The following is a 13,492-nucleotide window of genomic DNA, read 5'->3' as shown; positions in this document are numbered from 1 at the left end:
AAGTCTGGGGTCTGCCCCTCCGACTTTTCGGGCACACCAAAGATGCGCAGGTTATTACGGCGGAGGCGGCCTTCATAGTCCTCTAACTTGAGGTCAAATGCCACACGTGAATTGCGCAATTTTCCAACCTCCTCCTGCAACTGGGAGACATCCTCCACGAGGCCAGAGGTGGTAAGCTCAACCTGTTTCACTTTTTCATTCAGTTTCCTCATGTCTGCACAAATTAAGTTGATGTCTATGGCCATTGAGTCCATCTTATGTTCAAGTGAGGTCTTAAACCCAGATATAGCATCCATGACGTCCTTGAGAGATAGTTTAGATTCATCCCCGGTCGACGCCCACCTCGCCGATTCTGCCGACAACCTACCCCTAGACATATCTTTAGTGACAGTGTACCGATCCTGTTTGTTAGATTGGACCGGCTTCGCCCCCCTAGTCCCAGTGCCCTTCACTCGCTCCAGGCCCCAATGTTCAGTGTACAATCCGGGGCCAGCCAAGAACCAGCCAGAGGATACTCCAAACTAGGCAACTCAGGACACGGGCACCTCAGGACTGACTGCGGCAGGGACGAGCAACACAGCCCCCCAACTGTGTAGGCGCGGGCGAAGCCGGTATCCAGCGACCCCAAGGCACTGTCAGACAGCTGCACACTATTTACTCCATATACCCAGGATATCAGCCAGGGGAAGAGAGTCACAAAACACACAAAACAAAGGAGGAGAGGGGAGGGGGGGGGGGGGGGGGACACCTCCACAGTCACGTTACCGGCCCAAAGGATCAGCGCCTAACATCACAGCTCCACCTCTGTTTATCCGCTCAAACCAGAGTCATAGCCCAAGCGAAGGAGGCATCAATCCAATACCACCAGGACATCACCTTCCTTGAGACACCGCATCCAGCAGTGCCCGTGTGAGGCTTGCAACCCCATACAGCGCGACGGTCCAGATATTCAGCTCCGGCGGGGCGGGGGGGGGGTGGTTGCGGGGAGGCGGCGAGTCCAAACCAACCCAGCAGTTTGCATCAAGAGGCGCTCCGATAGGCACAAGCTCAGTCCCACAGCTGCTCAATCTCTCTGTGCCCCACACTGTGTAAACTGGCAGTGACGGTCAGAAAGAGGAGATAGGAAGGGGGGCGGGGTAGAGAGGCCCGTCCCCACCTAGTTTGCTGAATCCCAGAAAACAATGTCTATGAGGGGCAGGTGGAGGAGGCCTCACAAGATCGGCGGCACGACATCGGGGGGGAGATCCACTCTCTCCCCCGAGGGCAGCTGAGATCTCCGAACGCGCCATCTGCCTCGATCGCGGCCGCTGCAGCACTCTCTTCGCTGCTTTCCCTTTAAATGCCAGAGTCAATCACGGGCAGTGGAGGGACCAGACAGCGACTTGATGCAGCACTTCTACCGCCGTAGCCCCACCTTCCGGCCCGACCGGAAGTTCCTTGTTGTCCGGCCAGGGCTTACACTGTGGGTCCGTGCTTACAGGCCTGCACTCAGCTGCCAGCGACACACACCTTCCACTACCCTGCAAGGTCATCAAATGGCTCCGAAATGAGCCGCACCGGCTCCGACACCTGTCCGTTCCCGAGGGAGACATTCCGCACTGCAGGATATGTGTGCAGGATAGTTGCGGGGCTCACCGACCATGGAGCTCCTAGACTACGCGACCATCACAGCTCGTGCTTGGCCACGCCCCTTACATTGTATTATTATTGAAAATTGCAAAACTAACATCCCCAACTTCTTACTCTTGCACTATGTTCACTTGACTTCTTTTGATCACATCTTGGCCGTATACAGTATGCTAAAGTGTCTATGCTTTTCTATTGAGTTTCACACCCATGCATTTAAGTGGCATTCGCACTGCTGTGTTGAATAGTAACGTATTGTATGTGCGATCTGAGTTTCAAAAAGGGCCCAAGCCTAAGAAGACCATAAATAAGTTGTAATTTGCAAGGTTTCAGCTTGTATTTATAAGAGGGCCTACTAGGCCCTCCATCTCATTCTCCCAGTCTATTAGGTAGGCTCTCAAAGGCCGCCATATCGCTATATGACTTAAGGCCTGGAGGTAACTGGTTGCAGAGTTGCATATATTTCACTTCAATCATTGTTTGACATATCTCTGATCAATGTGTCAGGAATCGGGCACTTGCACCAAAAAATGGCCAATGCGCGTCAGCTGCTGCCGGTCCACGGCAAACTCCTTAGGGGTTGGGATATTCATTTTCCAAAGCCCACTAGGGCTATTATAGGAGACATCTACCTGGTGGCCAATCATTTGTTGCCAGTATATCTCAGCTCATCATATATCTTGAGACACAGCCAGGCTAGATGGAGAAAGCTTACCTGGGCAGTTTTCCATCTGAGACAGTTGTGACTTAGTGAAAGGTCTATTTTTTGTTATCTAGCCAGTGTATTAATTAAATTAATTTTCGTATGTAATTTAGAGTGATCAGTATGGTTTGCGTGAAAGAATGTATCCACAGTTCCTTGTTTATTTATTTCTATACCAGGAGCGGTTTCCCAGGTGAGTCTGACTTGGTCATGCTTCTCTTCTCCAATCTTTCTCAGCAGAGAGTATAGTTTGGTCCCCAACCGTTTGGAGTCAGCGAAGCCTATTAACTGAGATTTGGACTTAAGCTTGACTGGCTCCTAGGGAAAGGCTATAGTCATGTTACTCAGTTTATTGCACGGTTGAACATTTGTAAATATAGCTAGTGGGGTGGTTGTCCAATCAGATTTATATTGGTTGTGTGTAAAACACTTATATAAATCTCTTATTCGGGTGAGTCTTGCCCTATGCAGGGATTCCATCACAACCTACTTAAAAGTCAAGGGGGGGAAGGGTTTCTGGATCAGGGGAATCAGTGCTGAGTAGAATAGGACTACACCCGCTTCATTTCACATACTGTTCTACAGCAGCAAGTGGTTGCCACAGTAAGTGTCTTAGTGTGCGGAGCACTGGACAGTAAGGCATGCACTGGGTACACATTTGTTTGCTCCCTCTCAGGTGTAAGGTATTGGAGAGCAAAAGTCTGGTGGCACCAAAATCTGCAATTTGACCTTCCGGTGCCAGGTGATCTAGATCTATAGATGTCTAATGTAATGTAATGTAATGTAATGTATGTATACTTGTAAAGCGCACTGTTACCTCGTCACGTGGCGTCCTGGCGCTGTATACCGCTGGGGAACCCGTCCTGGCTTTCCCTGTGAGAGGGCACCCCCAAGGTGAAGCCAGGCATCCCCGGCGCAGCTGGGGCCGTTGTGGAGATTAAGGAAGCTATTGCCCAGAGTTGCAGAGTGGGACCCATGGTTAGCGTAGGCACCTAGGCGAGAATTATCGAGTCTGCGGACATTGACCCAAGACCCTGGGAACTGAACCCTGGTCCCGGGCTGAACTCTGCTTCAGGGTCTGCCGCTTCTAACCAGTGAGCCACACTTCTCCACAATCCCAGCATTAGAGTATCAAGCTAAACCGCAGTTGTTTTCCCAACATATTAATCTGACAAGCTGTGACCTCAGGGAGTGAAAGAAATGTTTATTTAATCAAATACGTTTGTTTGAAAACAGGTTTAGACGTTTGAGGTATTATAATTTTGATTAGTGCCACTCCGGGTGCCAAAGAGAGCTTCAACGTAATACAGGTATTTAAGGTGCAAGTTGTTTGCTTCCTTGCTGAGCTGTGATTTAGCCTAACGATGGTTTCATTGCCTCTACGCAGTGCATCCTCTGAATGCGTAGCAGTGTTACAGCTTCAGTTTATTGGGATGTCCGGATTAGGTTTATGATTATTCTCCGTCAGGGAAAAGATCTCAGATTCATCCCAATTAATGAAGACTCCCGAGTATCCATCAAACCAGATGAAAGCATGAATAATTGAGGCAAGATTGTCAACCAGGTATCTGAAAAACTGTTAAATGTCATCTGCATGTGTAGTGATTGAAATGCATTCCAGTATAAGCCTCTTTCCATTTGTTTCTCTCTCTCAACCGCCACAGCAGTGGCTCTGTTGCCAGAATGAAGATCATAAGCGAGGGGCCTGACTGGTTCATTTGCCAGTCTAAATGGGGTCTCCAAGCCTATGCCATTGCTGGGCCGCTTCCCCTGTTGGCTCAGAAATTAGAAAAACACTTGACTTTTTTGGACTCCAAGTCCTTCCATACATCTTCTAGAAGAACTTGTCTAACCTGGTGAGAAACTGCTTCAATAGACAGCCAATCATCTTGTTTGATCAGGGCACTCTGAAGTGGCTAATCTGATGCAAGCCGTAATATGTTTATGTACACTAATTAGCATAAAATACGTGAACCCCCAATCTCAGTGTGGCCACGAACTCTAAATTCATCTACGTGATAACAAGGAGGATGAAATGCATCCACTAGACCACGCCCCATCGTAGCTATGGGATGTGGTCCTGCATTTCGGCCATATTGATCCTGTTGGGGTGAATTGTAGTGGTTGGTTCACTTTTGTAATGCCACACACAAGCTAAAACGTAAGTACAGAACCACAAAAAGAATAGCCTCGATGGTTTAGATGGTTTGGCTCAAGCATTCCTATGCCATTGAGCTTTCAATGTGTACATGCCACTATGTGTTGTGATCCTATGCACTGTGGATTCTGCTGCAGATGTTTGACTCACGTTGTTTGGATTATTTTTTCCTGAGGCACATTCCATTTGTAATACAAGAAGGGGTGCCACAATGCACACTTTTAATTAAATTCTACCTGTATATGTTCACCCTCTTCTTATAAATTATCATTAGCACGCGCACTATGCAAGTGTGTTGATAAGGGTGCACTTTGAGTCACCCAGAAATGCAGTGGGACAATTCATGGATGCATCGTTATCTTCTTCGTAGAGATGGTAACTATGTACATTTTAAATGAGTCCAGGTTTATTAGTGTCTTATAAGACAGCCTAGATTGAAGCATTTTAGCACACATCTGATGCTTGCCTGGTTTAACATTCAAGACAGTGCCTTCAGCTGGCCATGATGACATTGTGGTTAGTGGTACATACATCTAAATTACAAATACGTCTTTTCCATGTAACCAAATTGTACGCACCGCAAGCATCTGTGAATAAGAAGTTGGAATCCTGGCAATGCCTTAGCTAGCCTTTTGTCTTTACTAGCCTGATAAAAATTAATAGAATAACAGCAGCAATCTCTTGATTGAGTTTGTGGTATATGCTTTATAATTGTAATTATAATTAATAATACTATGTTATTTACATTACTTATTTAATACAGGACCCAATGGCATTCCTTTGTTCTTCATTCCCTTCACTATTGCAGTAAATGCTTCTAAAATGCTTTCCATAGCAGCAACTATCTGCTATGTAAAGCAGACAGTCCATAAGCAGTTAGCAGTGTAGATACATCACACAATTACCCCTCTTGATATTGCTTGCCGGTGGTAGTTCTCCGGCTCTGCCATCACTCTTTCTTACCTGCAGCTTTCTGTGATGCACCTCAAGGAACTGAATCCAGACATGTGCCTGATCCATTTATTTATCCAGATTACTAATAAAAGCCGTAAAATGAGATATAACCGAGCGTGAAATGCCTCTCAACATGGAGCTGATAGTGTAATTGTGATTTCCTACGCTCAGGTTTATGCGTCCTATAAAATGCCTGCTGCTATTGAAATTGAGGAAATTTGTTCAAAGCCAGCAGAACAAGAATGCAAAGCGCGCTTCACATGCTTTAGATTTAAATTCGCACTCTAGTGATTCATGGAAACGTTTTAGTTGTTTGCTCTATCTACTAACACCAGAATTAAAAGGCTCTCAATGCTGTCTTTTTCCTGCAGGAATAGATAATCTCTATGAGAGGGCGCTGCACATACGCAAAATCCTTCTGACTGTTCCCAGGTCTGTCCTGATAGTGATGAGATATCTCTTCGCCTTTCTCAACCAGTAAGTAACTCTAAGAAGATGTTAAACCTGTAGGATTGTCTGTTGTCCTCATGTTGTGTTCATCTCTGTGTTGTTTCTGGGACAAAGTTGGCAGTGCGGTGTCCATGTCAATAAGCTAGGAGGGGCGGTTCTCGTTTGACCACTACATTCTGAGGACATACAAACTGTAACCAAAAGTAATGGCCAGTTGTGTGGTGAAGGTGTTAGCCAAGCAAAATATTGCAGTGTTGGGCTAACACCATCAGCCATGGGATGGCTCCCCATGAGAATTTGGTTTCCTGACAAGACAGTTGATCGATAAACATAACAAATGACCCGGTCAAGGCTGTGAGCTATTGCTTGGGTCCCAAAGGACACTAGATATGAGCCCATAGCCGAGAAACTAAAGGGATCCCCGCCATACCAGACAGGCCTGCACTATGTACAGGTATGCCGTGTATTGCTCATAAGACTTCCTTCTGTAAAGGCCTACCTTCTACTTGTGTCCAAATGAAATATCTCTTTGTGTGTTGTGAAGAAAACAGCATTAAAATAGTTTAGTAACAAAGCTTTGTGGTGTATTTGTATATTTAGCACTGCCTTTCTGGCCAGTAGCAGTATTGAAAACAAAATTGAATTCCATTTCCTGAGCTGAACTGTAATTCAAATATTGCTTACTTGTTAGTCAAATCTAAGCCACAATTGGATGCTCGTTAGGGCTTTGTGAAACAAACTGTTGTTAGCTCCACATGTAAATGCCATAGTTGAAGGGACCAATCTTGAATTCGCTCTACTACTTATTACCCTACCAACACTCCAAGCCTCCCATTGGGTGGAGTTTACTCAAGCCCTCATCATGTCCCATCTAGAGTATTGCAAAGCCTTCATTGCCAAGCTACAAAGGCTACAAAACTAGGTTGCCAGATTGTGCTTGCACTACTTAAACCCCACATCATCAAATCTTCTCTGCAGGCTCTCTACAGACTTCCACTCGAAGCCAGTATAAAACTCAATCTCCTTTTCTCTGTCTACAAAGCCTTCTGGAAGAAAGTCTCAAAATACTTGCACAAGTTTTCTCTATGATACTTCCCCGTAATATCCCTTAACCATCAGCAGCGAACTTGATCTAAAAATGCATCTTCATGTGGTTGAAAAATGGAGACAGATCACTGGAAGCAGAAGGGCCAAGATGGTGGAATGCCCTGAAAACCTCTGAGAGCTGAACCCAAAAACATGTTTCGGAAATCTCCTGAAAACTGACCTATTCAACTCCCTGGGCTTCTTGGGGCTATAATCGCAGAAATCAGAGATGTTTACCCACACTTCCTGATTGGAAATGTTCTCTCCTTGCATCAAGTTGCTCATCTGATGTATAGTGTTTTTCCCTTCCTGCAGTATGGAGTAGCCAAAAGCTTCATGCAGTACATTACAAAGCCCATACATAAGTAATTGAAGTAAGAAGTGGAGTAAGGTCGTTGTGAAGATTCAGAGTGCCAACCAATGAATTTTTACCTTACAAGTATGACAATCTAATTCTGTTCGCTAAAGTTTTTCTAGAAACTCGAGGTGTTTTCATTAGTCTTAACTATAAAAACAGGTATTAGAATCATTAACCATTTAGAATTAGCAACCAGACAGAACAATTCAATTTCACGTTGTAACTGTGACCACTCCTGAACATTAACAGAGAGTATGGATTTAGCCTGCAATTTCAAGCAGACAATATACAGCTATATTTCTATCCATCCAAACAACTGCAAGTTAAAAAAGAATTTATGCCTGAAACTGAAAAGTGTGTGGGCTCAAATTGCCTCCAGCTAAATAAGACTCAAACGTCTAACATTAACTATTCAGGATAACACTAAACACCATGCTGAGAAAGTTGTTGGATGCATTTTAAATGGGTCAGCATGTGCTGACATTTTACGAAACTCACAAACTGCCCATATTTGTTGTGCATGCTATTCTAAGGAAGGGGGTTTTCTGTTCCTCTCTCCTTGTTTTCAGATACCGCCGAGATAGACATTAAATTTCTCTCTGCTTCTAAGAACCCATAACACCAGTCACTTGTACTTGTTGTATCCAACAGCATACTAAAAAGACAAACTAGCCATTCATACCATTCCCATCTATAGCTATACTGTTGCAGGCACAGTCTATTCTCTTTGTTATTTCTTCATTATTCCGTTTTTTTTGTTTGCCTTGCTACATTTATATTTCAACATTCCTGTGACCAGTAAGTAGCTCCCTATTGAACATTTTCCAATTTCATTTTCTATGTACTTTGTCTAAAGGGTTAGCAGTTCCTTGACCTCAATGTCTCTTAAACCTCATCACTCTTTATTAACATTAGCCAGGTCTTCAGCTTCTTCTGGAAGTCAAGAATTCAAGAGGAAACTTTGATGTGTATTGGTAGGTCGTTCCAGGCTTTAGGGACCCTGTAAGAGAAGGCTGGAGGACTGCATCAATTTGAACTTGCTACAGGCAATGTTTGTTTCACTAACAGGGAAACCAGCAGTAAAAACTGGCCCAGCAGACTATAAAATGGGCCCACAGACAGCCAAAAACCCATCCCACACATGGAACTTTCAGACCAGCTCGTTCAGCTTTCCTGATAGCCCTATAGGTTAATCCTTTGGAAGAGCAACAACGTGAAACAAGCCTCGGAAATACTCTGTCCTGGTAAAAATCAAATGCAAACTCATTGCAAAAGGCATCAGTTACCTTTGTAAACTAGCCGCCCCATATAGTGCTTTTAAGTACAAGTCCCCTGACACGTTCCTTGTGGAACCAGCAGGCATAGACTTTGCTTTGCTAAAGTCAGATTTCCCAAGCACTGCCAGGCCACCTTGCGTGGCCCTGCGTTGCTTGGAACCTCTGGAGTAACGCAAGGCAGCACAAGTCACTGCCTTGCATTACTCTACGCCGGGAAGGTGTTACATGGGTGGTGCGTGGTTATTCCTACACATCCACCTATAGATTTTGGCGCATTTCCAGATTTGCCAAGACTGCTAAACCTGTGAATGTGTGAAAATGCTTCGTCTTCCCAGATGAGCCGCATTGAGGAGAAATATCTTTATTCTGCCCGTTAATTCCTCTTTCTAAGTGTGCTGCATTCTGCTGCATACTTAGAAAGAAGAAAACGCCTCAGAGTATTGTTTTTAAAGCTTCAGAGTATTGTTTTTGTCCTGTAGGGTGTCCTTTCTTGCAAAAAAACATTCCTGCCTGCAACCCAGATACCCTTGCACCATGGCACGAGGGCGCCTGCTTTGGCGCTAGGCAGCAGATTGTGCGCCAGTGCATGCAGAGAGCAAGAATGCGCCAGATATACATTCCTGCCCTCCCCCTTTCACCCAGTGCAGCTCAGCAAGTTGTCTTTCTGTGTTACATGAAAGATTAATAAATCTGTCCCGAGTGTCCACCGTCTTGCACCTGATCCCCTAGTGTACTGTCTGCTAACAGAAGAATGTAGGCAGATCACCGGGTCTCCAGAACCTCAGGCACAAGAGTGCTGGGACCTCCATATGAGAGACTCTTGAAGCCTGAAAGTCTTCCAACAGGCATCTGCTCAATTCCTGCCACTACAGGGGTAACACCTGAGGAAGACTAGATGAGAGATCGCTCATCACAATCAGTGTGGCGCTTAGCTAACTTGATCTTTTCCTCAACTCTTGTACAACTAACTGTATGCAGGAGCTCTGTAATTACCAAAGGCTGACGCTTTGGTACAGTTAAAACCTCTAATTAACAAATGAGTAAGTAATGCCCCTTTTCAGAAGAGTTAATGAAAGCGTCTCCCAGTACTGCTAGATCCTGAAAAAACAGGCAAAATGTTATTTCCCAGTGTGTTCCATTTTCCCATGTTTTTTTAAGTCTGGAATTTCAAGAGTATCAACTATAGGCATAAAACTTGAGGTCCTTTGGTTCTGCGGGAATATAGGTAGAAGAACGGTGGTCCGTGCTGGAAGAGGAAGCATTAGTGGTTAGATGAGGCAGAAGCTGATATATCAAAGCTTCTTCTCCAATTGTGCTTCCCTTGACCCACATGGCACAGACATGACTCAGTGGAGCCAGCATCACTTTGGAACTAGTGTTTTGATTGCAACCGGTAAATCTCAGATTGGTCACAGGACTTTGTGATGTGTTGGTTCTGCTGAGAAACCAGGGCGTGGTGGAAAGAGCGGGTAGGAGCATAGGCTGAGGCCAGGCACTGGACACATACTAACATTCAGTGTTAGAAGCCATTGGTTGTGGACTCCAAAGCCATTCAAGTTCAAGGAGCCGAAACCGGTCCTCGGATGCTTGTTTCCGGTCCAGGGAAGACATGGCTTGGCAGTTCGGGCTGGACTGTTCCCATGAGGCACAGGGTCAGACTGATTTGCATATGGCCATGTCTGAACTGGGGTGGCTGAGTGAGCTAAAGAATGGTGATGGATTAAACCCAGATCAGTTGACTGGGGGTGAGTGTTTGATTTGCTCAAACGCTCCGTCCATCATCCTCTTTTGTTTCGCTGCATTCAAGTTCAGCTCCTGTTGACGTGAGTGGAGTATTTTACAAATAAGACCCTGAGGACTGGGGTCACAGCAGCGGGGTAGCTTCCATTGGTGCAGCATGTGCAGTGGCACCCGAGAAAAGGGGCCCACCAAGTTCTGATTATTGCTGTATTTTAGAATTCAAACAGGCGCCAGAAGGCCCATTTCCTTCCTTGCACTAGGGCCCAGCGCGTCCTGGCTACCCCACTGGACCACGGATCGTCCTTGGACTTCCACATTCATCTTTTTGTTCCTTAGAAATGGACCGTACAGAAGCCTCACTACAGTTTAAGAGCACACACGAAATACTCCAATTTAAAAGAATGTCAAATAGAATTCCAAAAGAAAGAGACATGCTTACGTTTAAAAAGTGCAGTGAAGCTTATTGTGAAAGGGAGTGGAGCGCTTCAACCTCTCTGCCAAACATGGTATTCTTTTAAAGGTAGCCCTCAATTCTGCAGAATTCTCTTTTGTCACGTGTCTCCAGGACAACAGCATTTCAACAAAAGCAGAGATAATGTCTGTATTGAGAAGTCTTGGCCTGAGAACTTTATTTCGTCCTGGTCCTTCCCCGCGCCACAGCAGGCCCCGGAGCCGCCAGTAATGGCGCCCAGGGTGTCACGAGAGCAGGCGGTGCCATGCTGTCACCGCATGAATCACGGTCTATTGATCGCCTTCGCAGTCGATGAAGACCCGGAACTAAACAATCCGGCATTCAACGCTGTCAATGCCACATTGTTGCAGCGAGGGTGGAAAAGGGATGCGCCAAACATTGTTACAGGCAGACTTCCCAGAACAGGACAATTCTGGGATTGTCGAGCGGTGTCCTTCGCACAGCCAGTGTGACTTCTGTGGCTGTAGCAGTCACGGGTCACATTGTAAGTCCCCGGATTGGCCGCAGTTCCAGATGCAAGAGTTTGCAGCTTCATGGCTCATACAGATAATCACTGTGGTACATTCTTGCTCAGAGCAGGGGTCACGTGACTCAGACACGAAGAGCCAATCGGATGTCTATGGGGGTTTCACCGACTGCCAATGGAAATAAGTGGAAGCCCTGTTTAACAAGGAACCATCGGGTTTATACTTAACTATTAAAAGCTAAAATCACAATGTGATATGTATTGTGCACGTTTTAAATGGTGATTATTAGTGTAATTGCACACATAGACGGCCTTGCCTCCCACACTGCACACACAAGAACTTGAGAAAGTCAAAGCCACTTTCAGGTTTTAGGTAATCTGATGACAAATTGCAACACAGAGGCTCTAAGCAGACCCCAATAGTGGAGGAGGGTCAAAAAACCCTTCCGGGGCCCCCATTCTGACCAACGCTAATGAATATCTTTTATATATGTGATACTCTGGCCCTTCTCATTGTACAGAGCAGCCACGTCATTAATTGTAGCAAAATTGCTTATGAAACTATTGTAGTGGTTTTGGAAATTATGGAATGTTATTTTGATAAAGTTACAACATTTGAATTAATCAAGAAAAGGAGTTTTCAGTATGTTAAGTGTTTTGTTTATGTCTGTGGACTACCGTTGAGTATGATGTGGTATAAATAGAAGTAATAGAAAAAAAGGTTGACGTGTTTTTAAAGATACTGTTCTTTGAGGACACTATTGGGCAACCCGGAGGGTTCGGGGCATACACAGAAAGACTCTGATAGGCAGTGTAAGCATTCGAACAAGGTGCATGGCATAAGTGCCTAGCACAGACGATATTAAGCGAGAGGAGGTCTTGAGGTTTCTTGATCCTTTATTTCTATAGTTTTAAGATTCCAAAAGACAAGTACAGCCAAATAAATACAGGGCATGAACAAAAGGTCCCGTGCACACGTTAAGTTTAAAATATGGTCATGGTACTCGTGGTAAACAGACAACCGCAGACAATGAAAAAAGGTGGACAAATCTGAAATGTTGTTTTTCCAATAAAGTATATTTAGCCTTCCTAATAGGAAGGGTGACATCAAAACAAACGACCAGCCGACATGTGTTTCGTCATGCGGGTGCTGTACCCGTGACTCTACAGGGCTGGGGTTAAGAGAAGAGTCACAGGTACAGCACCAGCATGACGAAACACGTGTCGGCTGGTCGTTTGTTTTCTATTAGGAAGGCTAAATATATTGCATTGGAAAAACAACATTTCAGATTTGTCCACCTTGTTTCATTGTACGCGGTTGTCTGTTTACCACTAGTACCATGACCATATTTTAAACTTAACGTGTGCACGGGACCTTTTGTTCTAATCATTGAGTGAGCCCTTGTCACTATCTACAGAGGTTTTAGGGTCTCCTCTGACCTGTAGCACCGTCATATTGTAATTATTTTCACTAATTACTTACCGCTACCAGCCCAGGCGCCAATCTTCCTGCACACTCATAAAACCCTACACGGAACCCGAAATACAGGGCATCTTTGTGTACCTTAGGTAACAGATACAAGGTAGCGATGGTAGGTGTATCGCTCTTCAAAGATCGTAATTCATCCAAACTAAGTAGTTGTTGTTCGTCTCTCCTTATATTTGGATATAAAATTATGTAGATATTCTGTGTCAGTTTTGGTGTAACATGTATTGTTTCTCACTTGCCTTAGTCCTCCCCTAACATAATAATCGCTTTCCATTATAACTATATTACCTCCCTTGTCAGAGGGTTTTATAACTCTAGTCTCATCTCTGTAAATTTGTGAGGATATTTCACTGTGTCTTACTCAGGTTATTATGTTTCTGGGGTTCTTTGCTCCATTTTAAGATGTCATTGGCAACCACATATACATTATATATAACATATGGTATGCCAGTAAAACTGAATGTAGCTCAATAACGTGCCATTTAGGCAGTAGCGGCTGGCAGACAATGAGGGTTGAGGGGCAGGTGTACATTGGGGTTGGCCAGGGGGAGTGTGCAACAAAATAAAGTTAAAAAAAACACCACTTACCTCCTTCACAGTCTGCATTTTTCCTCTTCTTCTCTGGGAGTCCTGGAACCAGGAAGCACTGAGGCTTCCCACAGCCAATCACAACGCTGCAATGCTGCGTTATGATGGCTTCCCTAAGCCAATCA

General features: G+C 44.9%; 1 protein-coding gene across 1 annotated transcript in view; it reads left to right on the top strand.

Moving 5' to 3' along the window:
• Positions 1-13,492, top strand: part of SRGAP1 (SLIT-ROBO Rho GTPase activating protein 1) — a 538,479-nt gene that overhangs the window by 488,159 nt on the left and 36,828 nt on the right. Inside the window, exon 16 of the mRNA XM_086919057.1 lies at positions 5,813-5,918. Within this exon, the coding sequence (XP_086775183.1) occupies positions 5,813-5,918 (106 nt within the window). The remainder of the gene's footprint in view (positions 1-5,812; positions 5,919-13,492) is intronic.

Source organism: Lissotriton vulgaris, chromosome 1_1, assembly GCF_964263255.1.
Source record: "Lissotriton vulgaris chromosome 1_1, aLisVul1.2, whole genome shotgun sequence".
NCBI lineage: Eukaryota > Metazoa > Chordata > Amphibia > Caudata > Salamandridae > Lissotriton > Lissotriton vulgaris.
The sequence above is the reverse complement of the archived record's forward strand: the minus strand, read 5'-3'. Positions and strand labels throughout refer to the sequence as shown.